General features: G+C 46.7%; 1 protein-coding gene across 1 annotated transcript in view; it reads left to right on the forward strand.

The window, feature by feature from the left end:
* The window catches only part of LOC119390948 (sodium-dependent serotonin transporter), a 256,502-nt gene that overhangs the window by 202,874 nt on the left and 26,926 nt on the right, over positions 1-26,702 (forward strand). The window contains exons 8-10 of the mRNA XM_037658659.2: positions 13-125; positions 7,918-8,049; positions 19,335-19,434. Of these exons, the coding sequence (XP_037514587.2) occupies positions 13-125; positions 7,918-8,049; positions 19,335-19,434 (345 nt within the window). The remainder of the gene's footprint in view (positions 1-12; positions 126-7,917; positions 8,050-19,334; positions 19,435-26,702) is intronic.

Here is a 26,702-nt window from a genome sequence, read left to right on the forward strand (position 1 = left end):
GCGTCGTTTCAGGTCCTGGATTAGTCTTCATAGTATATCCTGAAGCTATTGCTACCATGAAGGGATCAGTGTTCTGGTCTATTCTCTTCTTTCTGATGCTCATCACTCTGGGCCTGGATAGTACGGTAGGTTACACTTCAAGCACAAAAAATATCGTTCTCGAGGGCTTGTTCTGTGGATGAGGCGCTGAAGAAAAATAAATATAGCTGCAAAATTCAATGAGATATCACCAGTGGAGCTTACATGCCCCACAAACACGAGGCAAGTCACCGTGTCAAAATTTGCGGTTATAAATGGATACACGAGGAAACGCTGCAGGCTTACTGTAGGATAATGAGCCCTTGGTAATTATGACGAGACTGGAACGTCAATAACACTTCATTTGGTCCTAGTTGGTACATATTCCTGAGGTAAAGGAAAACAGCGCAAACACACAAAACACACAAGCGCTGACTATCAACTGCTTTATTTCTATGGGCCAAATGCATATATACGCCCAAGGCAGCCTTACATGCGCACAACAGTAGTTGAAAACAGACGTGTTACAAAGATGAAGTCGGTGTATTAGGTACGCGCAGACACGAATTCATACTCAGATGAATGGAGGGACAAGGATGTATCGCTGATACAAAGCTGAGCTCTTTTCCTGATGTGGTAAGCTTCTAAAGCCACCCTCGCATGCGGCTGGCTTCAGAAGGCTGGCTTTAGAGGACGGCGGCCGTACGGGAAAAGTTGAGGCCAGTGGTTATCCCTTATCTGCATGAGGTCACGCATCAGCTCAAGAAGGTGGCTGCCAGACATGGTGTCCCTGTGGCGTTCTCTGCGCCGAACAAGCTTTCGAAGCTATGCTCCCGCACCTTCGGTGTGAGCAGAGTTGGATGCCAAATACGACACGGTGTTTCTTACGTACCGTGTGCCGTCGGCGTGGTTTATGCCATCCCGCTCTCATGTGGTAAGACCTACGTTAGTCAAACGGGGAGATGCGTCAACGAGCGGCTCAGGGAACATGCACAAAAAGTTAAGAAGAACACTGATAAATGAGCCAATCTTGTGGCTCAAATTAATTCTTGCAGCAGTTGTGAAGCGCGATTTGAAGGGACGTCGATCCTAGGCAGTAGCGAGGAGGAGCATGCGCGGCTGGCTTTATAAGCTTACCCCATCAAGAAAAGAGCTCAGCTTTGTATCAGCGATACATCCTTCTCCCTCCATTTATCAGAGTATGAATTCATGTCTGCGCGTATCTAATACGCCGACTTCATCTTTGTAACACGTTCTTTTTCAACTACTGTTGTGCGCAGGTGCTGTAAGGCTGCCTTGGGCGCAAATATGCATTTGACTTCCAAAGAAATCAAGCAGTTGATAGTCAGCGCTTGCGTGTCTGTTTCTTTTCTACGTGAGGCATCTTGTGTGTTAGCACTGTTTTATTTTACCTCTGGAACGTCAACTCTGGTGTTGTACGTGTCAGATCACAATATGAAGATTAGGAACGCCGTAGTAGGGTACTCCATACGCTGTCGTAACGCAGATATAATTTTTCCTTCTATTTCAAATATTACCACATAAGTGCTACAAACGACGGCAGCAGACAACACTATACGTCGCGTCAGTCAAAGCGAAAAGATCGCAGCCAGCTGAAAGGAAACCGCACAGCGACTGCAGCTACCGAAAGAATCAAAGCGGTTTATCTGCAGCAGCCCCAAGCCAGTAAACAGCCATCAGGTCTGCACACTAAAACCGTTGCAGGCAGCACCTCAACAAAGCTCTAGTAGCACTGCACAACGGAAGGAACGAATCAGCAAGTAAGGTTTATTAAAGCAACCAACTTTTGCTTGTTGTATACAAGCAGTTCGCTTAAAAGACTGTGAGATACTAACACTAACACTTATTTTTTTATATAGATGTTGCTTGCAGTATAGCAACCTGAATTGCGACACCTGGCTTTGAAGAATTTAATGGTTGGGTATTCACAAATGGAAAGCAGCACTGAAAACAAAATCTGACCCTAGTGTCTACACAGTTTCGTATTGTTACAAGAAAACATATGTTTACAGATATTTACAGGGAGACACAATGGCTGAAACAATGGCGGACGGGAACCTGTCTATTAACAATTGGTCGTTGTCCCTCCCCCAGAGTACGACCCTCTACTACCTTGAGCCACTAACCCACTACTGCCTTGTTGCTCTACCCCGCGGCGTAGAAGCCCCCATCATGCGCTTCTTACTGAAGTGAAGAGTTGGCTGGCACATACGGATTTAGTCTTACGACGTGCACAGCAGTGGATGGTGGTGGCGTTGACTGCACTGAAACGACGACTGGCAGTATTTCGTATGCGAGATCAGTGGCCTGGCGCAGAACTTTGTATGGTCCGTCATAGTGAAATAAAACACTTGGGAGAGGCCTATTCGACGACATGGGGTCCACAACAGGACTAAGGAACTGGGTGTTTAATGGCCCGCTCACGCTAGCGGCACAGCAGCTCGCCGTTTGCAGTTTGCTGTTCTCAGGCTGCCGCGCGCCAATGATTTCGTTCACGCACGTCAGCCGTTCTTTGCACTTCGGAGAATAGGTCCGTAAGCCATTTTCGCGCCGTTCTCCCGATGCCGGCGAGCGACGTGGCCAATCAGCGACGGAGGACCGGTTGCCATGACTACGGCACGCCGCGTCGTCTGCTTTCGACTTTTCGCGTCGTCTGCGCCTGCCACGGGATACTTCCAGCTCCTTGCTTAGTGCTCCCAGTTTTTCACGCTAGGAGTGTGGATGTCGTCCGTGTCGTTTCCAGACATGGTTCCAGCAGTCAATAGAGCGTTTTAGTTTGTCTTACATTTAAAATGTGTCGTGTAAAACCAATTAAAATGTGCCCAAGTGGCCCAGGTCAAATGGCACCAGCTAAGGAGGATTAGAAAAAAAATAACAAATGCGTAATCTATGTCCTCCAAGATTTCGGAAACGCCCATCTCGACTGCCTAAGCCTACAGTATGGAATATTTGACTTCGGCTCTCAAAAACGGCGCCAAATCGGGACGAAAACATTGCTGTCGAAGCTTAAGGACGTGCGTCTAAAGCAAATGGAAGCATCAGTTCGGAGCGTACACGCTACAGAGCGCACGGCGGCCACTTGATAGCTTCGAAGTGGACAACAACTGTTTTTGGCAGTGCGGCCATGCTTTTCGGAGGCGCGAATGCCTCGCTGGCGAAGCTTGCCGTGGACGTTGGACAGCTCTCGCGCGGGCGGTGACGGCCGACGTTCTACAGCATCGCGCTGTTGTGGCAGGCTTGCCGGTAGCGTGAGCAGGTCATAAGAGACGTCTGGGTGGTGGTGACCATAAAGGTCTTTTTGAGCGGCTTGAGATGCTGTGAGTCGTTCTCGGGCGAGCTTTCATGCTGTGTCGGCTCATGCAGTTTCATCGCGTACCTATGTGACAGGCGAGCTTGTATCAGCGGGAGGCAGCGTGTCAAGAGGAAAGGATGGCTCACGTCCGTACAGGAGATAGAACGAGGAATAGCCTGGGGTGTCATGTCTCGAAGAGCTGTAAGCGAATGTTACGTAGGGTAACGTTGCATCCCAGTCGCGGTGGTATGCAGAAACGTACACCGACATGAAATGGGTAAGAGTGCGGTTCAGGCTCTCCGTAAGTCTGTTAGTTTGTGGGTGGTATGCCATCGTAAACTTGTGGTGGGTCGAACAAGGATAAACAATGGCCTGGATGACTCGGCACATGAATTATTGATCTTGCTCGGTGAGGAGGTGTCGAGGAGCACCGTGATGCAAGATGATGTCATGCAGGAGAAAGTCGGCGACATCGGTAGCGCAGTTGGTGGGAAGAGCGCGAGTGATCGCGTAACGTATTGCGATCCACTTGTCGCCGGATGAAGTGGGAAATGGCCCGAGAAGGATGAGCCCGACGCGGTAGAATGGTTCGGCGGGGATTTCAGTAGGCTGAAAGTGGCCGGCTGGAAGCATTGTTGGTCGTTTTCGACATTGACATAGGTCGACGCTGCCGGCGTACTTTTGAACAGAGTGATAGAGGCCTGGCCCGAAAAAACAGCGCCGGACACGATCATGAGTGCGTGTGACTACAATGTGACCGGAGGCAGGTTCTTCGTGAAGCTGGCGGAGAACGACGGCCCGCAAGTGGGATGGCACGGCGAGAAGGCCTTCAGGGACTTGGGGGCGCATATTGTGGAGATATAGGACACTGTCGTGAAGGCAGCTAAAGTTGATAGAAGTGCTTGGGGTTGCAGAACTCAGACTGCCGATGATGGGGCTTAAAGCAGAGTCGCGGCGTTGTTCATAACCTATATCAAGGAAGTATGATATTGACAATGCGCGAACCTCAATGGCTGTCTCTGTAGCATGGGTGGGTCCACTGGATATCGTGACAGACAGTCGGCATCCTGATGAAAGTGACAGAATATGTAAACGACATGGAAGGTGTATTCTTGGAGGTGGAGAGACCAACCAACGACCGACGCCGCCTGAGGGATCATTGAGGGAAGGGGGTCAGCAAAGGGTATGATGGTCAGCTACAACAGTAAAACTGTGGCCATACAGGTATGTGCAAAACATAGCTACAGTCCAAAATAGAGCAAGGCACTCTCTCTCAGTGATTAAATAGTTTTTTTTCCGCTGAGGACAAAATGCGGGTGGCGTAGGCGATGACGCAGTCACGCCCTTGTTGACGCTGAGCGAGAACAGCACCAATTCCATGGCCACTAGCGTCAGTGCGAACTTCTGTTGGGAAGGTTGGAACAAAGTGGGCTAATACTGGAGAACATGTGAGAGCCTCAATGAGCGCCGAAATCGCGGTAGCTTGAGGTGCACCCCAAGTAAACGTGATGTGTTTTTTAGTAGTTCTGCGAGAGGGCGTGCAACATCGGCAAATTCCGTATGATGCGGCGAAAAAGTGAACACAACCCGAAGAAGCAGCGGATATCTTTAGCCGAACAGGGTGCGGGAAATTGTGTCACTGCGTGAATTCTGTCGGGATTAGGCTGGAGACCAGCTGCGTTACGAGGTGACCAAGTAGAGTTATTTCACAATGGCTAAAACGGCATTCGGAGGAGTTCAGCTGTGGACAAGCGTTGCGTAATAGCTCAAGCATAGTGGAAAACATCAAGATGACTTGCAAACCTTGGCGAAAAAACGATGACATTATCCAGGTAGCACAAGATTGTTCACGACTTGAAGCCGCGCCAAAGAGAACCCATCATACGCTCAAAGGTGGCGGCGCGTTGAAAAGCCCACACGGCATGACTAAATTTGTACATCCCACCTGGGTCTACAAATGGAACCAGATACAATCAGATCGAAGGTCAAGGGATGAGAAAAACTTGGCGCCATGAAGGTCATTATTCTTGACAAGCACGACTGGAGATGCCCACGCACTAGAAGACTATTCCACGATACCTTTGGTAAGCATCTGTTCGACATCTTTACAGCGCGTTTGGCAGCGGTCACATGGTAAGGGCGCCGATGAATTGGGTTGGCATCACCTGTGTTGATGTGGTGGTTCACAACCGATATCTGGCCTTAAGGATGGTTCTCAAGATCGAATATATCGGCATAGGAGGTCAAGAGACTACGTAGATCTTCTGCTTCAGTGGGCCAAAGATCTGGCGCTATCATTTTCTCATTGTCATTTTGTGGAAGGTCGAGTGCAGTGAGCGAGATGGCAGGACGACTAGGTCCGTCAACTGATAATTCAGATATGTGGCATTCTTGTAATGACGACACGACGCCGAGCGTAATACATGCAGGCGGCGCATGGGTGGTTTGGCCGAAGTTCAGAAGAGTTGGACAAGTCCTATTGCGGTGTACTGTCACCACAATGTGCGGAACGGCAACGGAATGCTTCAAGACGACTTCGGTAATCGGTCAAGCAACATATTCACCATCGCCCACAGGCGGATCAGGAATTCGCTGGACGTGCGTTGCGTAGCAAAACAGCCATTTGGGCTAGTTGGTAACGGTTCATATCTTAAAGCAAATAGGCGCACCATGGGAACAAGGACAAAAGGGAGGAACCGACGACACAAAGCTCACACTCGCAACTGAAGGTTTATTGAAAGAGTACACATAAATACGTGCGTTGCGGTTTTGGGCGGGAGATGCAGGAACTCCATGGCACATGAGCGACTTGGAGCGTCACGGTCAACGTAGGCGTCTAGAGAGATTTCCATCTGAAAAAGGTCCCTCGAGCGGTCGATAAGAGCGGAGTGTGACGGAAGAAAGTCGGGACCGAGGATCACGTCTTGCATCGGAAATTATGACAGCGCAGCGAAGATGGGGCATGATCACTGTGTGCACTGTTTTCCGGAGAGCAGCGCTCCTGACAGAAATTTGAGCACCAGTGTCTATTAGGGGGGGCAACAGTAATGTCATCGACCACAATTTCCAAAATATTTCGGCGCGTACGAATCGTCAACAGAGGATTTGCAGACCGGGTCGTTGATGCAGCGTCACCTCCGGGAGCTGCATGGACTAGTTTCTTGATGTGGCTGGGCCAGGCCGCGTAGGGGACGTTCATCGACGAACAAGCGGTGATATAGATCGACGGCCTTGCGGTGACGGTGATCGGCGGAACCTTTTGCTTCGAACGGTGGAATCAGCAGCCTGAAGATCGGAACGAAGAGGAAACTTGCGAGAGTTCCCTTCAAGTCGACGCCATGTCCCAGTGTTTCAGGAGGAAGTCGACGACCAGCGAATGCGACAGTGACGCGCAACGTGTCACATGCAAGAGCAGTAAAATCATATCGGCCGATCGTCAGTCGTCCTCCACTCGGCAAGGTTTCTGTAGTGTGAAGGGTACACTGCGATCTGGTTTACTGCGGCAGGAGTATTTTCGGCAGTGCGGATAGAGCAAATAGGCGCTATGCCGAGATTCGCAATCTCCTGGCTTAAGCCTGCTTGTATGAGCGATAAGGTGAACGCGGTGGCCTGTGGAACGTCTCAAGGGACGGCTGCAGGAACCATTGCTACCAGTTCACGGCGGACGACGGGGGTGACAATTTTTGACGAGACCGGGGGGGGAGGGTGTCTTCGGAGGTCAAGGTGGCTGCAGTATTAGGTAGTCGCACGAACTGGTGGCTGATGTGACGATTCTTGTGACAATGGTGGCGCAATCTTTTGCGATCAGTAGATTGAACGCGTCGTCCCCAGTCCCTTTCAATATATGAGCAATATTGTCAGCCTCGGTCATGTCCACGTCAGCCTTTTGACAAAGACCCAATACATCTTGTATGTAGGAAACGTAAGATTCCGTTGACGTCTGAACACAGAATTATCTTTTCTTGCAGCCTGCTGTCGACCAAATGACCTGCCAAACATCTCAATGAGCTTAGACTTACAAATGTCCCAGCTGGTAAATTCGAAATCATGCGTCTCGTACCAAACGAGTGCCGTCTCCCTGAGGTAGAAGATCACGTTAGCGAGCATCAACGTGAGGTCCCACCAGTAACATTCTCTGACGCGCTCGCGCATTGCGACCCAATCTTCCACATTCACCTTGTCTTTGTCAGTTCCCGAAAAGTTTCCTCGGTATCGATGGGGCAGGAGAACCACATGGGGCTGCTGCTGCTGCCGCGCCGGCGATACTTGTTCAGTCATTGCAGAAAAAATGAGGCGGCCACCACCTGTGGAGTTCCGTGTTTTCCGAGGAAACACAGGCAGGCGTATCCTGCACCTCCACCAGTAATGTTACAAGAAAACGTATATCTGTAAATATTTACAGGGAGACACAATGGCCGGCGCGAGCCTGTCTATTAACACTTGGTTGTTGTCCCTCGCCCAAATCAGGATCCTCTACTACCTTGTGCCACTAACCCACTACTGCCTTGTTACAATATGTTCAGCTGCATGCCAAAGTTTACAATCATTTTCGGAGCACGTCAATGTAGAGCCCACGGTATTCGCAGTTTGGTGGTCTGGAGGCAATGCTGACTGGTCTGTGCGACGAGTACCCGCTGGTCCTGCGCCGACACCGCGAGATCTTCGTTGGTTGCGTCATGCTCTTCATCTACGCATGCGCTCTGCCGACAACCACCTATGTGAGTACTTGGAGGTGCAGTGCACGCTTCCAAGTGGCCGATAACAATAAATATATCTGCAGGTGTTCGAAATTTTATTCTGCATATCTGCAGCAAAATGTGGAACGGTTGACTGTAGTCACTTGCGCAGCAGGAAGGTAAAACACAAAGCCTGCCATACTAAGGAATATGCTTAATTTGCGTTCTTTTTTTACTGACCGTGCTGGCTTCCCTTCGCGATGGTGGAAAAGCTAAATGAACCAGTGGCATTGCTTCTAAAACCTCCACAGCAAGGCCTGCGAGCAGATAACGTATATACACTGGCCGAGGGAATTATTTTCCATTATGCACCAGGAGATACCGTGCATGAATTTCTGCGCTACAGGCTTCAGGAAAGCAGAACAAGGCGGCCGCATAGGAACATATGACTTCAACATCTTGAACAAATATATTCAGTGTGCCTTTTTTTAGACGATACCGATTTTTCACAGAACATTTTATGACAGCAAGGCTCCTGCCATTTTCGCAGACGAATTCCACTAAAGTGAAACACAGGCTCTTTGCAGACGACTGCGTACTTTACCAAGAAAGTAATGCTCCTGCCGATCACCTAAACCTTAACAGAGCTCTAGAAGATGTACACAAGTGGTTCAAAAATGGAAAATGTCCCTCAATATTGGTAAATGTGTTTCCTTGGCAATAACCCGCGAAAAACACAGGTCCAACTTTTTTACACTATTGACAACTGCACCTTCACCACAGTCTCTATCCACAATTATCTAGGAATAACGATTTCAAACGATTTGTGATGGAACACTCACATTAACAACAAACATTACTAGCACAGCCCTGAAAAGACTGTTTTTGCTGAAAAGACGTCTTAAACACGCACCACCTAATACTAAAATAATAGCTTATACAACCCTCGTCCGATATGTACTAGAATATGCCAGCCCTTTCTGGTTCCCGTTTACCCACCAAGAGATTAATAAAATAGAAGGGGTTCAAAGAAATGCAATAAGGTTTATTTTTAAGAAGTATAGACTGACACACTCACCGACACATATACTTAATAACGCCGGCATCTTAACACTACAAAACCAAACGAAACTTGAAGACTGGATGCCTTCAGGTAGTATGCGAGGGATTTTTCGTTAGCTGCCAGCTCGTAAAAAGTTCACGTAATACTTGACGCCAACAGGCAGAAAAAAGAGTGTTCCACACTCACTGCCATGGCTGCGATTGGCGCTGACTAACACTCCTAGGTTGAAATGCACATATATACCCCACAAAGTGGACGGGAGAATGACCGCCGCCGTAACTCAGTGGTAGAGCATCGGACGCGTTATTCGAAGGTCGCAGGTTCGGTCCCTGCAGGCGGCAAGTTATCTTTTCGTCCACTTTACTTGCTTCACATTTCTATCCTAATTGTTACAAATAACACCCTCTGTACTTTCCCTGGCATGATTTCTGTTAGGTCTCAAAAATATTGTGTCTAACAAATAAAAACGAGCCCTTGAAAGTCTTCTTTCAAGAATAAAACTAATGTTTCAACTTCTACACAACATAATAAAAATAGATACTTCAAGGTATATATGTTCTTTTCATGGCAGACCAACCCGTCATAAGCCATGCCATACTCTAGCCGAACACTCTTCCAACACTAATTGCTTCAAATATTCAGTTCTACCTGTAACCATTAAAGATTAGAACTGAAACCTACGCTAACAACCGAATCATCCATAAAGTTGCTTGCAACTGCGATTGAAAGCGAATTGCTTGCCTCACATAGAGCACTAGCGACATTACAACATCAATAAACCTGCTAAGCGATGAGTCTGTGTCTTGTTATTAATACATAGTTTCCTCACGCGTTCGCTCCCCACTGCGCATGCGCTAACTCTCCACCCTCTCCTCGCGTTAGCGCGAGGAGGTGGGGTGGAGGAGGTGGCGTGAGCGCTGCCTCCGCTTTTTTTCTCCTCTCCCGTTTCTCTCTCTCCGCCACAGCTGTGCGCTCGTATATAATGCAGCGCGCGCTCGCCCCCCTTGCACTCTCCTTCGCAACGGCGCTATAGACGATTTTCCGCAGCGGCGCACGGGCGCTGCCATGTTTGATCACGTGATAGCAACTGGCCTTCCCCCAGCCGTTTGCCCCAGCCAATGCATTGAGCCAGCGAAGCGGCCGTGCCCGTACCACACAAGCTGGTTGCAGCAGGGTGTAAGCAAGTCACATGCTTACGCAGCAAAACATAGTTTTACATGTAATCGCCTCAAGGTTGAAAACGTTGATACATTTGCTTTTGTTTGGTACGTACCATGCTGCAACGATAAGCGATATGTTTAATCTACCTCGTATTTATGGTGTATGCCTTTAATTGTTGTATTAGCAACCGCACGTAGATGTGGTTACTAGCCAACATGGCAGCACCCATGCAGACGCGACAGCCCGCTTCGATCCGAACTAGCGCTTGCTACTCGCCCACTGTCCTCACAGCAATAAATAAATGGCAAAATCGGCCATCGCTTTGTGTCAGCTCACGCTGGAGAAAAAGCGTCAGGTATTCTTTGTCTTTATTATTGCGATCAGCTGTGTTTACTTAGCCATGCCTGCTAAGCCTTGTCTCCGACAATATGAGAATGAATCTTGGAAACACTGCAAAATACCGACCAGTACATTGCTTTCGAAGCTTCAGGACGCGAATAAAAAGCAAATAAATGCGTAGGTTTTGAATTTACGGGCCACACAGCGCAGGACGACGACGTGATAAATTCGAGGCGGAAGGAAACTGTATCCACAGGTGCCGCCATGTTTACTTTTCCGGCGCTGCCGTCTGCTCGCTTTTACTCGCGTGCGCGCAGACGCTATGGGAATGCTGAGGAGACGACGCAACGCGGATGGAGACATATTGAGCAGCGCTGCCAAAGGCCACGGCAGGGGAATGGCCATGGAGACGGCCACGCCAGGGGGACGGCCTCGGTGCGGTGGCGCCATCTAGTTTTGATTGAACAAACCAGCTGCGGAAAATCGTCTATAGGGACCTCCCGCTCAAGTTTGCGCGCCGACGCCAGCGCTTGCCATTCCCCTGCCGGAAAAAGCGTACAACTGTAGAGCGTTACGACCTTTCCGCTCCCTTTGGCTCCCACGCATTTGCGAAGCGCGCGCTGCACGTGAAACCCCCCTCGTTCCCAGATGTCACTCCGACAGAAAGGGGGGAACTATTGCTGCGTCGTCAACTGTCACAATGGCCATGCAAACAAGAAGGGGTCGGTTCCAACAGAGAAATTCTACCTGTTCCCAAACAGATGGCACAAAAAAAGCAGACGACAGGCATGGATGCGAAGCTCACGCTTGAGTGGGCACGACCACAACTACGAAAAAAGAAAAAAAAAGCATTAGCCGTTGTTGCACGTCCATTAGATTTTTGGCAGATACAGTGAACTAGTTGTTATTGAGTATGCAGGTACAGCCCGTACAACACGGTGCATTTTCGATAGGGACCAAGATGAAATGTCTTGACAGCAATTGGCTCTTCCCCCGCAGATTGCACACAAAAAAGTTTTTCTGAAAGCTGGGGGCTCGTCATTTCCCTATTAATAATGCTATGTCACGTTGATAGTACGCACGCTGTTCGTGAACTCGGAGTACAGGCTATGAGAACGGGGATAATGCATGGAAGGACACGCGAGATAGATGTCAATTTTTGTTGCGGGAAAGAAAGAAGCCCGAAATAGACAATTTATTTTTGGAGTGTTGCGTACCGCATGAGATCTCGAATGTTTGCTAGTAAATTAAGGTATCCCAACTAATAGCAGTCACAGCGCCAGGGCCGCTTAACCTAAAACATGAGAAGCGGCCTTACCCATGCATCCAGTAACAAACATAGGGAGTGCGTAGTACACACAGCAAACCAAATAAAACAGGTATATAATTATGAACGTACAGAACATTGTGCTAACTCCACGCCGTAAACAGCGTCGTCATTCACTTGCGAAATGCACTCCGCTCTGACGAGGACGGCGTCGTCTGCTATCACTTGCTCCGCATCTGCTACATGGCTGAACAGACGCAGCGTGTACATCCTAACCGCGCGCGACGTGAAATTCTCAAAAACACGTGCAAAACGCGTGCAGCGTGCGAGCAAAGCAATGCGTTTTCAAGGCAGCTTGAAAGGGGACAGTGGAGGGGTCAACACTCGAGTAACGAGTTTTTCTCCCCACACTGACTGACAGCGCCCAGCACCGCAGCGCCTCCCACGGCGTGGGTCTCCCCTATGGACGTTCGCGAAGCTGAACCTAAACGGCAACGAAGGCAAGCGTTGCACTCTCCTTCACAACGGCGCTATGGACGCTCGCGAAGCTTAACGTAAAGGGCAACGCCGGTAAGCGACTCTCGAAGCTGCGAGGCAACGCGAAGCCGAAGCGCAACGGAAACATCAAGCTGGGGGGGGGGGGGGGGGGTAACATAAGCGGTACACAACTCCACACACAAAAGAAACATACATGAAAACATACAAATGAAACAACAATGGAAACACAAGTGAACACCTAGCGCTGCTTTGCATCCCTACGTGGTTTCCTTTAGTGGGAGATGGTGTAATTTTTTTTTCTCTGCTATTTCTATGAAGGTATAATTTTAAGTGACATTTTCTTCGACTAATTTGTTCATAAAATTGTTTGAATAATGTGTTCAGCAGTAATGTGTACTTGCTGATCCTACGGCATGTTACAAATGTATACCTTATCTTTTTGCAGTTGATATTAGCGATAGTCTCGCCCATGATGTTGTTACTAAATTGTTTTATTGTGCGTTTTTCGATCGTAATGTATAATGTATAATTTTGCATGGTATTTGACTTTTTTGCAATCTTAACCATGTATGATTTTGTGTAAACAAATAGCATCTTTCATGTGCCTTCCCTGCTATAATCTCTGAAGAGATTAGCAGTATTGGTAAAGAAATAATAAATAAATAATAATAAAATAAAGAATCCTATTGATGCAAAGCAACAGCTCTAGAGGTGCTTGTAAATGCTTTCACAAGAATTATACTGCAAAATATTTTATGTTATAATAAAGAATGTCACTCAAATGCGAAAGGGAGTTGAAAAAATCACGTCAGTTATATTGTACAGCGAAAATATTCGCAACTATGAACGAAACGAAACATTTACTTTTTTACAAAGAGTATAGGTGACTCTTTTCTGAGAGTTTTGACTTGCTACGTATGCGACTTTTTTTAAAGAGTCACGGTTACTCTCTCGGTGGGTCAGAGTCAGCGCGCTCTAGGACAGTACCCTAACCCTTTAGGAAAAGTGGAAGGACTCTTATCCGAAGGATGATATAACCACTTATGAGGGAGTCAGACGACTATTGCCGGTAACACCCCTACGGGGGTCAAATGACACATTCTGAAGTACCAAGCGATTCTACAACTATTGTAAGTCACTCAATCGACCCATATATTCTCTACATTTTCGCGACTGCTGTCGGAAATAGTGAAGTATTCATTTTAAGCAAGTGCAATAATACTTGCAGAGGTGCCCAGCGACTGTAAAAAAAAATAGTGCGGTTTTAGCATTATTTTATTGAAACTGGTCAAAATAACACACATTTCCCAGCAGAGTAAGCTAGAAAGCGTGAAAAGATGGTCTGTGATTTCCAATTTAGCCCTTGAGATATTGCTTATTTACATGACTGTATGAGTATAGCCAACTAGAATGCGTGACAGCGAGGGGTAAACCGTCATATGGTCCAAAATAAACTGCAGAAATTGGCATCATGTTTCCATATTTATTCCTCGTGATTATGAATAAATCAAAAAGTAGTGACGGCTGGAGGCATCAGACTTGTGACTTGCTATGTTGTCGCCCCTGTTCAGCGTGAGCAGCATTGAAAAATTCGTTCTGAAAAGCAGAACGTGATATTATGATGAGAAAACGGAATAGCAGTAAGAGTTTGCAAAACCTACACAATAAGTGTTTTACACAGACTTAGGCCCGTATTCACAAACGAAAGTTATCCTTAACTTGTGGCTTAAGTATCCGATCGGCGCTTAACGCGTTTCACACAGCAATCTTGTATTTAAGGTAAAGTTAAATCCGCAGTTAGGTACCGGAAAGTAAAGTAGAGCTACTACCTACTTTAAGGGCGACTTTCGCTGTTTTCTTGTCAAAAAAAAAATGGCCGACTACTGCGGCAATCTCGCCGACTTCGCGGGTTTTCTTGGCCGTTTGGAAGAAATGTCATAGGATGAAGCATGCCGTTACACGCCGCCGTTACGCCCAGATCTCAGGGAGCGGCAGAATTCCATAGAGGCGTACAACGACGAGGGATTCCTCTCGCGGTACCACTTTTCCAAGCGAGCTGTGCTGCGCCTGTTGGAAATGCTACCGCTGGGTCCAAAAGACAAGAAACGCGGTCACCGCGTTCTGCCACTGCGTGCCGATTACACGCGTGAAATATATTTGAGAGGTGAGGTTCTTTCGCTTGCTTCATTAAACACTTTTAGTCAGGCGTCCGCTGGACCTTTCATTAGAAATGACGCAGGCTTTCATTAGAAATGGCTGGCAGCGCGCGCCCGTAGAGCTGCTGCGCCAAACCACATCGACTGGCAGCCTGCGTCTGCAGTACAGCTTCGGCAATAGGTGGCTTTGGCTGTGGATGCACGAATAGACTGTGCAACGGAGGAGTGAAAGACGCTCACCTATTAAAATTTTTTATTATCGTTGGTTTCTTGCATATGGTAACACGCCCATTATTAAGAAAGAAAGGGAACGCACACAGGCGCTCTGAAGATAAGAGAAGTCAGAGAAATACAACAATCGCTGAAAAGCAGAAAAAGAATCCAAGGAGCGAAATGCGCATAAGTTGACGATAGAACCGCTCGTATTGCACGCTATATCTCCCCATGCAACAAACACACTTGTAGACGACAAAATAACCGCGAGTTGTGACGGCCACATTGAAGCGATGACCACTGAGCGGTGGCTGCTTGTTGTGGCTAGCCTAAGGCTGGAAAACCGACAAACGCGAGAAATATTTATTGCGCCTCTTACGAAATGTACACTGGTAAAGACTAGAACATTTACGCGCAGTGTTGCTCAAAAGCTAGTCATTTATTTGTGCTTTATTTAATGAAACAACTATGAAAACTTCTATATCCTCGTTCCCAGGAGCCTTACTTACTTACCCAGGAAAGTGGCATTTCCATATGAGCCTTAAGTGTAGTGTTCGAAACTTTCCCCAAACTTGTACTTTCCTCACACTTTAATAAGTCAACTTTTGGTGACATTTAAGTTATCTTCTTGAATACGGGCCTGAATGAAGGCTCACAACAAAACAACAAATGCAAACAGGCATTGTAAGGAACCACGTTTTTTTCCGTTATCGTGTAAAACACAACTTGCAAATAGTAGCTCTTGTAAAGGTACGTGCACACTGGCGGAAAGCATGCCGCGGCGGCGTCTCGCCCATCTGCACCTCCGCGCGGCAAGCAGCGGCACGCTGTCCACATTGCCGGCGCATGTCACGAGACAACAGTGGACATGTCGAGGTGCGCGCGCCCGTCGGCTCGCTGCCGGCTCGCGATTTCTCCCCGAGAGACGGAAAGCGCTGGCGCGGGTGAGGACAAGAATGTCTGGTTGCTATGACGACAGCCCGTGTGAGAAGGAAGAGTAGAAAAGGCAGGCGCTGATTGGTGGTTTGTTCGCGCAGCAGCCGGCGGCAAAGGCGAAAATAGGTCTCGGGGCCATTGGGTCCGCGGGAGAAAAGCTTTGAAGCTCCGCGCGAGAAAGAGAGAAAAGCGGCGTCGAGTGAGCGGCGAACGGCGCGCGGGAGAGTGGCGCGCCGCCAGTGTGTTCGTACTTTAACACATCACTTGGCGACAAACAGAACAATATGATGTTAGGCTCTTTTAAAGAACAAACGAAATTGGTTTAGGCTCCCTTGCGTGGGTGCCAATCACCTCTTTTCCCACGTCCTGTTGTCCAACCAAAGGAAATGTAAGACCGACTGCTTCGTTGACAGGGCGAACGCCGCTGTTGATTTTCCCATCACGAGTGGTTAGGTGCCAGACCATAGCGATACCTTCCTTTCCCTGAGTGTGACTGTCAACTGGAGTGGAGAGGCGGGAGCAGCGAACCGGGATTCTGCGAATAACACACACACACACACACACACACACACACACACACACACACACACACACACACACACACACACACACACACACACACACACACACACACACACACACACACACACACACACACACACACACACACACACACACACACACACACACACACACACACACACACACACACACACACACACACACACACACACACACACACACACAGATTATTGGTATTTAAGTCTACCCTTTGTTCAACACACCGTTATTGTACACATATCGGACGCGTGTGTTTCGTTTTAAATAATTTGGAAGCGAAAACAAATTTTCACGAAAAAGAAGGCGAGGACCTCGTTTCGTGAAAGGCACTGGCTATGCACGAATGAAAGCAGTTCTTTTCCGAGAGATCGCTTCAATATTTGCTTTCAGAATAAGCCCGGCTTTGCGCCGGCATATTTCAACACCCAAGGAAATCCTCCGGCAGTCAGGTGCACGTCGTGAGCGGTTACTGGCCGCCTGTTTTGCAAATGTAGCCCATCCTTAAATACTAATATAAACACATGCGAGTACGAGCACCCGAACGACACCGAGCGCGCGCGGACATGTCATATGCTGGAATTACCACACATAGCTCCCACAGTCTCGTACACTCACTCGATTCTGTTATAACGTCAAACATCATCGCAGATGTAGGCAATCCACGAAAACAGCAAACAGAAACGCGGAAAAATTGTGCACGGGGGCGGCCGCAACAACGCGCGCCGTCGAAAGTCTCGTGCTTTTCACCTTACCGGCGAGGCGTGTTCAACTTAAGTGACTACCGCGTACGTGCTGGAAATATCGTACTATATCTGCATCTCAAGCTACCGTCTTCAAGCCAACAAAAAACATTATATATAGCGCGTCTAAGTGTTCTGTACACAGACCTTTTTTTACGTTCCCACACGCGGAAGCATGCTGCACACTCAATGTCGATGGAAATGTTATGAAGTAGACTGAAGCACATCTCAAAACGACATCTTGCACTTTCAACAAGGCAGACACAATGTGCGTTCAGCAAACAATGACCATTGATAATTGTTGGCATTGCTTATGATATAGGAGCTTGTACAGCAACTCGCATAACGGTGTCAACTCGTTAACTGACAGTTTTAGTTGGGCATCCGCAACAGCCCCGCCGACACATGCTGCAGTTGGAAATAGGTAGCAGCCTACTTCCGCAGAGCTGCTGCAGGCGCTCAGCTAAAGCTGTATAGTTTGTACTTACGAAAGCGGTACACTCACCGTTAAGAGACGCACGTTCTCCCTGTCGGCAGCACCATGAATATTCCGCCCTCCAAGCGTCACTTCGAGCACGAAGCCTGGCGCCACCGCCACCGAAGATGCTCATGCTCTCTCGTACACAAAACTATAAGACATTCAACTGACGGAATCAACGCAATGATTTCCAAAAGACCTAGGAGACTGACAAAAGATGCGGACACGCCGCGCCAGCCCGGCTCCGTCGTCGAGCCATGGCGCCACGACGGCGCCCCACGGCGAACGCGCGATATGTACGGTGTACGACTGCGCCTTCATCACGGAAGCCAACCGAAACGCGCTCCTCGAGAGTCTAGTCACTCCTTCAGAAATGCTAACTCTCTTTTTCTGCTTCTACCATCCAAAAGGGGTCAAATGAATGCCAGAAGAGAGTCACGGTGCCGTGACGCTCTTTTGAATTTTTTTCTTAGAGTGCAGGGTACTTAGTCTCCATTTGGGTCAATGCTTGTTTGCCCGTGCATGATTAACGTTACTTGTTGAGTCCGCCAACGTATGTTTCACTTCAACACTCAAATACTCAAGGTCATCGACAGACGCCCTATTGGTGAACGTGATTATTGCTAAAATAACGATATTTGCTGGGAAAATGCAAATAAACCCAAAAAAACGCGAGAAGGGACTGGAAAAATCACAAGTGACTCGGCGAAAAAAGAAGCCCAAATCCGCTTGTTAACAGCGGAACAGGCAACTCTGCTTTATGGTGGCGTGCCTGGCAAGGCGACGATATGCGCGCAACTAATAAATTTGCAAGAAAACAGCGATCCACATCGTGGATCGCCGTTTCATTGATCACAGCTGGGCTTAAAGCAAAAAATCCGACATAGGCTGCTACTCGCTGACTGCGGCGCATAAGATCGTTTCCCACTGTATTGGGACATGCCGGAACTGTTTCGTCTAGACTCATATGTAAAGAATGTAAGAATATGTAAAGAATGTAAAGATCCTTGTTACAAAATACATTTGTGCTCTGCAAACCCAAAAATACATTTATTTCTAGCATCCTTCAACTTCTACAAAACTGAATAGCTTGATTCGTTTGAAATAACTACGACTTTGTCTGTATGATCACTTTCCTTCAAGGTGGATTGCAGCGGCGTAGCCAGGGAGGGGGTTAGGGGGGTTCAACCCCCCCCCCCCCCTTTCCCGAAACATTTCAGTTTTGCTTGCGCATATATACACGCACACATACAAACGGGCACACGAACATATATCATGAATTATGGTTGACCCCCCCCCCCCCCATCCCTATAAAAATTCTGGCTTCGCCCCTGATGGGCTGTGTTGCGAACCGTAAAGGAGATGTAACAAAACCGTCCGATTTGAGATGCTCTTTCATATGTAGTGTGGCTTGGTTACCAGTGACAAAGAAGTTTACTATTTGGCTCCTCATTTTTACCTGAAAGATAGCATAATTCCTGTGAAATAGGTAAATGAATTGTGTAGAAGACGCCTTTCAGTGCTCATTTTTCTCTTTCACCATTGCCAAATGAAATCAAACGCGACAACAAATTAAGGAATACCGAACTCTGGTGTCGTGTCATGCTCTGCTGTTTGATGTACAGAGGAATGCGCGGTGGTCTATTCTTTTGCTATAGTTATTTTTGCTTCCACTTTACCGTGCTTACCCTTCGTGCTGAATCCAATGCTTTGTTTTTGGGCAAGCATGGTATGCTTCCCCGCTCACTACTACAACAATGACTTCGGAGGCAGCACGTACCCAAATAAATATGTGAATAACTCAAGCTTTTATGTAATGCGTTAGAAATTCATAAGTATGCAAGTAATAGCTATTACCAGCTATTCACCTATACATCCTTGTGTAAGTCAATAATCAATAATGTCTATTTTTCAGGGTGGCAACTACATAGTAAGCTTGCTGGATAACTACGCCACTGCTACAGGCGTCCTGTTCATTGTGTTTGTGGAGTCCATGGTCGTGTGCTGGTTTTACGGTGGGTTTCTTCTGCTTGATTGAAAGCATTTGAGTTGCAGCTACGCTTTTTTGCCCTACAAGATGACACGCTTCTGTGTTGATTTGTGCTTGTTTAGTCATAGGTATAACGCAAACATGATGCCGATGATATGTACCAAATCACTGTTCCCCGCTCTGTGCATATGCCACAGTTTCATGTCAATATGCTGGACATCAAAGGCAGCAAGTACGTAAACCAAAAGGTAGAATTTCATGCAGCCGAAGTATTGTCACGTTGTCGTGACGGATAAGGAAACAGGAGTGTAACCGGTAAGGAGTGAACTGTTGATGGGGTGAACTTTCACGCAGCTAAAAATATACTCACAGTACAACTATGACGGCCTCCAAGGTCGTCGATAATCTCACTTTTGCGTGAAGCTTTATTAGAGTCTAGCGCAGATACTTATTAAGAAGGCACAAGATCAGGGGATCAGGGGACTAAAACGCAGGCGTTAACCTTCAACAATGATTTCTTTGAGCTTGTATCAAGCACACTGTTACATAAAAAAACAGAAGCAGAAAGCAGATTTGAGGCATGCGGAAAATAGTTTTATAGCGTAAAAATAGTTCGCTTTGTTTTGCGAATGACACTGACGATGCACTAACGCAATCTCGACCGACGTCTTATCCCGCAGTTGAATGGAAAGTTGGGCTAGTTCAAATACTGGCATGATTGAATCAGCGCTAACAATGAGGACGTAAGAAACAGAATGCACACCGCTCATCCTGTGCACTGTGTTTCTTACGTCTTCGTCTTTAGCGCTGATTCAATCATGTCTAGTCTTCATAAGTATCTGCGCTAAACTTTTAGGATATCTCTAACCAACATTTTAGAAGTCAGCCGTTGCTACTGTTCCGTTAAAGGCGTCTTCTGCTTACAACGAAAAGAGAAAATATAGTAGGCTTGCAAAAATATTATTATTTATTTTGTGCCTATAATTACAGCATACTAAAAGGACTGCGTTTTGGGCGAGTTCGCGCTTACATTTCTCAGGTACACCTGACTGTAGCGCAAAATACGTTTCGTCTCGTCAAAACGTGGCGTAGAGATGACGGCGCTTCACTTTCTTCTCTTCGTCCCTTTTTTTTACCAAATGCATCTTGCGCCACAGTCAAGTGTAACTAAGCAATACAGCACACTAGACCGGATACAAATTGTTGTAAATGCGGTGTAAAACCGCCACGTTATGTGCGCGCTGTCATTGCGCAGGCGCCAAGTTTGTTTTCCTTGTTTTCTATCACATCCTTTCCCTTTCCACTTTGCTTATATATATGCGTGCAATAAACGCTTTTTGGGTTGTCCTCGGCTGACACGGAACCATCAACGTCTCCGTCCTTTCATGGCGGCAGCTAGCCTGCCTCCGCTATGCTACACAAGTGTAAAAAATCTTCGTATAATATTCATATTTAGACTGGATGGGGCGTGCACACAGACAGGGACACGAGAAGGAAACCACGCGAACAACGCAAGCGCCTACTCGCAACTACAGTTTATTGGAAAGAAAGCACGTACATAAATATCATTTCTGTCACAAGACTTGGCTAGTAAAACAGCAAAAAAAAAAGAGAGAGAGAGGGAGATAAAGAAAAAGATGGTTGATCCCTCCGTCATAGGAATCGGAATAACACGAAAGTAAAGCGTGCCCTTACAGAAGTGACTGAATGTTTACTGTAATTTGATATAAGAGAGTTTGCACAACGTATATTGATGTCTGGCAGCTGTAGCACCGTTTAAGGTGGATGCACCCACTATGATGATTGGAGGTACATCTAAATCCCTACGACTAACGTCCATGGTGAATGATTACACAAAACATTGTGTTAACGGTGAACGTGTAATCAGAGAACGAGGTGTGATAGCCAGAAGAGCGTCGCGTATTGGACGCAGAACATGGTCGCAATCCCGCGGCATGTTAAAATGTGATTGAACACCTCGGCCGGACTAGAGGAAAACGCAAAGCGCGTCGTGCCGCCCCTCGGCCGCGATTTTCCTTGGAGCGAGCGCGTGAGCGGGGATCGCGGTGTTAACAGCCACGTGAGGCATGCGCGCGTCGCAGAGCTATTTTTGGTTTGGATTAGCGTGATGCTATGAGCGAGGCCGACGCTTTTACGGCGCTTGGGCTAATATCGCCACCTCGTGGTGTGTTAAGGCATTGACAAAATTTAACTTCTATTGAAAACGCGCCGAATGAGACGGACGTGTAACGCGTAGCAGGTGTTAATTGAGGCCACAGTAATGGCGAATTACTTTACCGCTGCCAGAGAGCAACACCACCCCGCCGATCGGTAGAGTGGTAAATATAAAAGGGGCGTTTGTAAATCCTCTAGAGTCTGTGACCGTGGCGCAGTAGATAGCGTGCCCGGCATCTATTGTTGCGGACCGAGCGGTCCTGGGTTCGATGCCCGTTGTCGAAACTTTTTTTTCTTTGCCCTCTGATCGTGTAAATGTTTTCGACATCATTTCCGTGACGGAAATACGTCACTGAAGTCTTGGTGGACCCCGGCGTAAAACACTTTCGTGTTAAAAACCCAAAATTATACACATGGGGCTAGACACATCTGCTTCATATCAGACCCTCAGTGTGCTGAAGCGATACGAAAATTCATTGTCTGTTAATATTACGGAGGGACACTCACGCATTTTCCCCCACATCTCCTCATGTGAAACGCCTCTATCAGCTATCTGGTGGTCTGATCTGGGTGCTTAGATCAAATAGCGGCATCACAAAAATGGGGGTGCAACCGAAAGAGCTCCAATGTTTGGCCATGTGTGAACTGTCTTCTTTATCCAACGATCTTCTGTGTTCTTGCAGCCTGGTATTAACACATCTTCCCGTTTGTCCTACGTAAATGCGACCACAGAAGAATTGTACCAAATACACAACATCTGTTTCACATTTTGCATATGACTGCCGATGATTCACTCCACATCCTCGTTGTTTTTGGCCGGTTTTATTTTGCGCTAGTTTTCTATCCATTCGGCTACACAAGTTGTTTAACTTATTAGGTGCCGAAAATTGGTGCCGAATTCCGCTCTGTGTGCGGCTACATGGATCCTTCCGTGGGATTACCATCGGATATCAAGTCATCTTCATTATTATCATTCAAACGTAGAACTAAGGAGCATTTCATTAGCATTTTGTCGGACACATAGAATTCATTGTTTTTTTTTTCTACAGCACACTTTGAAAATGTACTATGGCCTATTTGTTAAGCGTTTGAATTTTGCCTTTATTCGATGCTTGTTCGCGTTGCCGGTTGCACGTGACATTTATCCTTGATTGATTGTGAATTTGAAATTTCTTCCATTTGACTTTTTAAATATCTCATTTTATCATTTGTGATTATAATAATAATTCTTTTATTAATAATTTGTCTTGCCTTCTATTACGGACGCACTAGAAATTATGTAAAATATATGACTCACTCTTTGCAGAGATTGTTGTAACCCCCTTTAGTTTTTGTTAGTGAGGTTCCCCGACAGTTTTCACTTCGGGACCTCCGAATGTGCAATTCATATGTCTACGTTCTTGTATTTTTCATTTAGTCAAATTTCGTCAAACACAGCAGAATAATTTGTAAGAAACTGCGGCAAGAGAACTGGAGACGAGAACGCCACTTCAGGGACTGTTTACGCGTTACTTGCGCATCGCAAATCGTGAACAAGTCATACAGGCGGGTGTACCTTGATTGGAACAGGACTTCTCGACAACTGGTAGAGTGGATGTGGAAAAGCATCAGAGCTACGTTATCAGACCTACGTTACCGACACGGAAATAAGTTAGAGCCATCGAAGCCAACGTGTTTTTCCTGGAGAATAGCCACGTCCCAGAGGAGCACAAGAAGATTCCGCAGTTAGGGCCAAAGTACTGCTTCGAACCCCCTTACCCCCGGAAAGGCTTGCACTGTCTCGGTCTGTCTCGTGGCGTGTAGCGGAGACGGATCGTATGCGGTTCATCACGGAAGCAGTGGATGCGGTCGCAAGGTAACAAAAAACGTTTTGCGCATCTGAATTACGTCGTTAGGTATGCCACGGATAACAAATTGCAGCTAATGACTGCAGATAAGGAAGGCTTCTTTCTTGTAGCACCGGAGAAAATTTTCTACCAGAAAGCACTCGAAGCCGTGGCAAAAAACTTCGATCCTGTGGCAATAAAACCTAGAAAAGTTAAGCAAAGAGCATTGGCGTTGTTAGAAGAAAACAACATCTAGAAACTTGCCACAGCCGTTAAAAAGTAAAGAGAAAACATGGTTGATCCCTCTGTCATAGGAATCGGTATAACACGAAAGTAAAACTTGTCTTCACAGACGTAGTTGAGCGTTTGTTGTGCATTGTTTCGCCCCGAGAGCGAAGGAATGAATGCTATAGCAACAAGTTGTAATGTCACGCGAAGAACGGCAAGCAGCTCGAAACTTCCAACGCGTTGCTCAAGCAGAAAGGACGCACGGAACACATATACACAGGATGAGCGCGAACTAACAACTGTCACAGCTCGACAGTTAAAGCGCGCTGGTCAAATACAAAGGAGAACGCACGAAACGAACGCACAATTATACACAGGTTGAGCGCGAACTGTCAAAGTTGTAACTTATTTGTTTGTGAGCAGCGCGTTACTTTCGCAAAAGCGGTCGCTGCAGTGAGCGAAATGACTTCCGTGCTCTCTGTAACTAGAACGCAAACTTGCGGTGAGAGCGCAAGACGTACAAGATAAGAGCGCGCGCAGGAGCGACCACGCCCTGTAGAGGCACACGCTCATCTCAACGCGGGGGGTGACGGCATTTAAAGCGCGCTCTTCGAGCCCTTCGCGCCATCTCGCTAGTGATAACAAAAACACGCTGATGTACCCTGATCTCTGAGTACCGCCACTGGCAAATGGTGTATATAAATAGCACGCCGTTAGTATGACGAAGAACGTGCCGTTTGTGGCGGAGTCGTTTCGCGCTGCGCGCTGGGGATCGAGAGGTCGTAAGTTCGATTCCAGGTGACTGAACTTTTTCTTCTAGTTTTTTTCTTTGCCATATGGTAGTCTTTATATTTTACAACGTCATATCCGTGACGGAATGCGTCAGTGGAGCCGTGGTGGGCCCCGGCATAAAACACTTTCGTGTTGAAACCTTCACTTGGATATTTTCTTCACGGGAAAAAACCCACAAAGAAGACATTCCTTTTCGTGAAATCGTGACTAAACGAGGCATCTGGCAGCGAGAAGTGTCTACTTTTCTGCAAGCTCATCTACAGGTACTGTCTATCTGTGACCCGTTCAGAATATCGAATTCTGAAGAAGTTGTCAGTTTTCTTGAAGTGTCGAACCTCAGCAACTGCAACTTTTTCAGTATAGATATAGAGGACTGGTACTATTCAATGTCGTTTGATGATCTTATGAACAGTGTTAAGCTATGTATCACGGACGACAACGATGAGCAAAAGTTTACGAGCAAATATGGAGTGTCGTTGGCAACTTTTTAGAAATCCTGTCGTTATATTTGAAGTCAACTTTTGTTGAATGGAATGGACAGTTCTATCTTCAAAAAACAGGAGTCTGCATAGATTCCAGAGTTGCCCCTATCCTGAGCAACATTTTTCTCGGAAGATTTGACAGTCAAGTGGCGCATAGCTTAGGTGGAAAAGCCACCAAAATTGTTCGCTATGTGGATGATTTTTTAGTGTTAGTCAGTCCGAATTCCCTTGATAGTAGTGTGAAAGAAGATCTGAATGTCTTCAACCAATTTGGATGCGGACTTAATTCACAGTTGAACTTCCGAAAAATAACAAAATTCAGTTCTTATATTTATGAATGCATCGTGAAGCAAACCACGTATGCTGGGCATACATGCCACACTCAAAAAGCCCTTACTAAACTTCAATTCAGCACACCCAAAAATCGTGAAGATGGGAATTGCTATGTCTCCTTTGAGTTCAGCCATTAAGAAATCGTGCTCCGATAAAAGAGCAGAAAATTTCTCAAATCAACTAGAAAGATTGAGCAGAGCCGGCTTCCTTCAGCCCGTCCTACGCAAGGTTGCGCAGAAGCTACTAAAAGCAATAATACCCGAAGAACAAACAAATTATAAAATTGAAGAAGCGGTAAAAAAGCCCTCCGTCATACCCTACATACACAGGCTGTCCCATGGCTTAAAAACGTGGCCAATAGGTATGACGTCGGGGTAGCATTTTCGGCACCTAATAAGTTAAACAAGATATTGCAAAAACTAGTGCAAAATAAAACAGGTCGAAAACGACGAGGATGTGGAGTGAACCATCGGCAGTCATGTGTAAAATGTGAAACAGTTGCGTATTTGGTACCATTGTCCTATGGTCGCATTTACGTAGGACAAATGGGAAGATGTGTTAATACCACGCTGCAAGAATACAGAAGATCGTTGGATAAAGAAGACAGTTCACACATGCCCAAACATTGCAGCTCATGCGGTTGCACTCCAATTTTTTGTGATGCCACTATTTTATCTAAGCACCCAGATCAGACCACCACAGAGCTGACAGAGGCGTTTCACATTAGGAGATGTGGGGGGAAATGCGTGAGTGCGAAACTCCGTAATATTAACAATGAATTTTCGTATCTCATCAGCACACTGAGGGCCTGATACGAAGCAGATGTGTCTAGCCCCGCATGAATATTTTTAGTTTTTTTCTTTTTCTCCCTCTCTCTTTTTTTGCTGTTTTACTAACCAAGTCATGTGACAGAAATCATATATATGTACGTGCTTTCTTTCCAATAAACTGTAGTTGCGAGAAGGCGCTTGTGTTGTTCGTGTGGTTTGCTTCTTGTGTCCCTGTCTGTGTGCGCGCCCCATCCAGTCTAACTATGAAAAAATACCAACTAGCCTAATTAGCCGTGCTTTTGCAATACATTTCGTATAATATCGTCTTTCCTAATGCCTCTAGAAATTGCTTCTCTTCGCATGTGTTTGTTTGCGAAATAGGAGTGTACAGTTCAATTTGCCCAGGACACTGGGCATTTTTGAGGTCATGTACACCGAAAGTTTTGTGTTTTGTGTCTTGCTCGTGTAACTCAAAACCTATAGAGTCATCGCTAGCCTCCAACTGCGATCGTCTTTATATGCCCCCATCATAACTAAATTGATGTGTGGGGTCGCTGAGGACTCCTCTGTATATTGGCGCACAGAAAATTAAACTACCAAAAAAATCACAGCATATCCACGGAGTGAATGATGATGAGTGGGCGAAGCTGCGGAGGTTCATCGGTAAACCGTGAATCTTCCGTGAAT

This window comes from Rhipicephalus sanguineus, chromosome 4 (assembly GCF_013339695.2).
Source record: "Rhipicephalus sanguineus isolate Rsan-2018 chromosome 4, BIME_Rsan_1.4, whole genome shotgun sequence".
In the NCBI taxonomy this organism is placed as follows: Eukaryota; Metazoa; Arthropoda; class Arachnida; order Ixodida; family Ixodidae; genus Rhipicephalus; species Rhipicephalus sanguineus.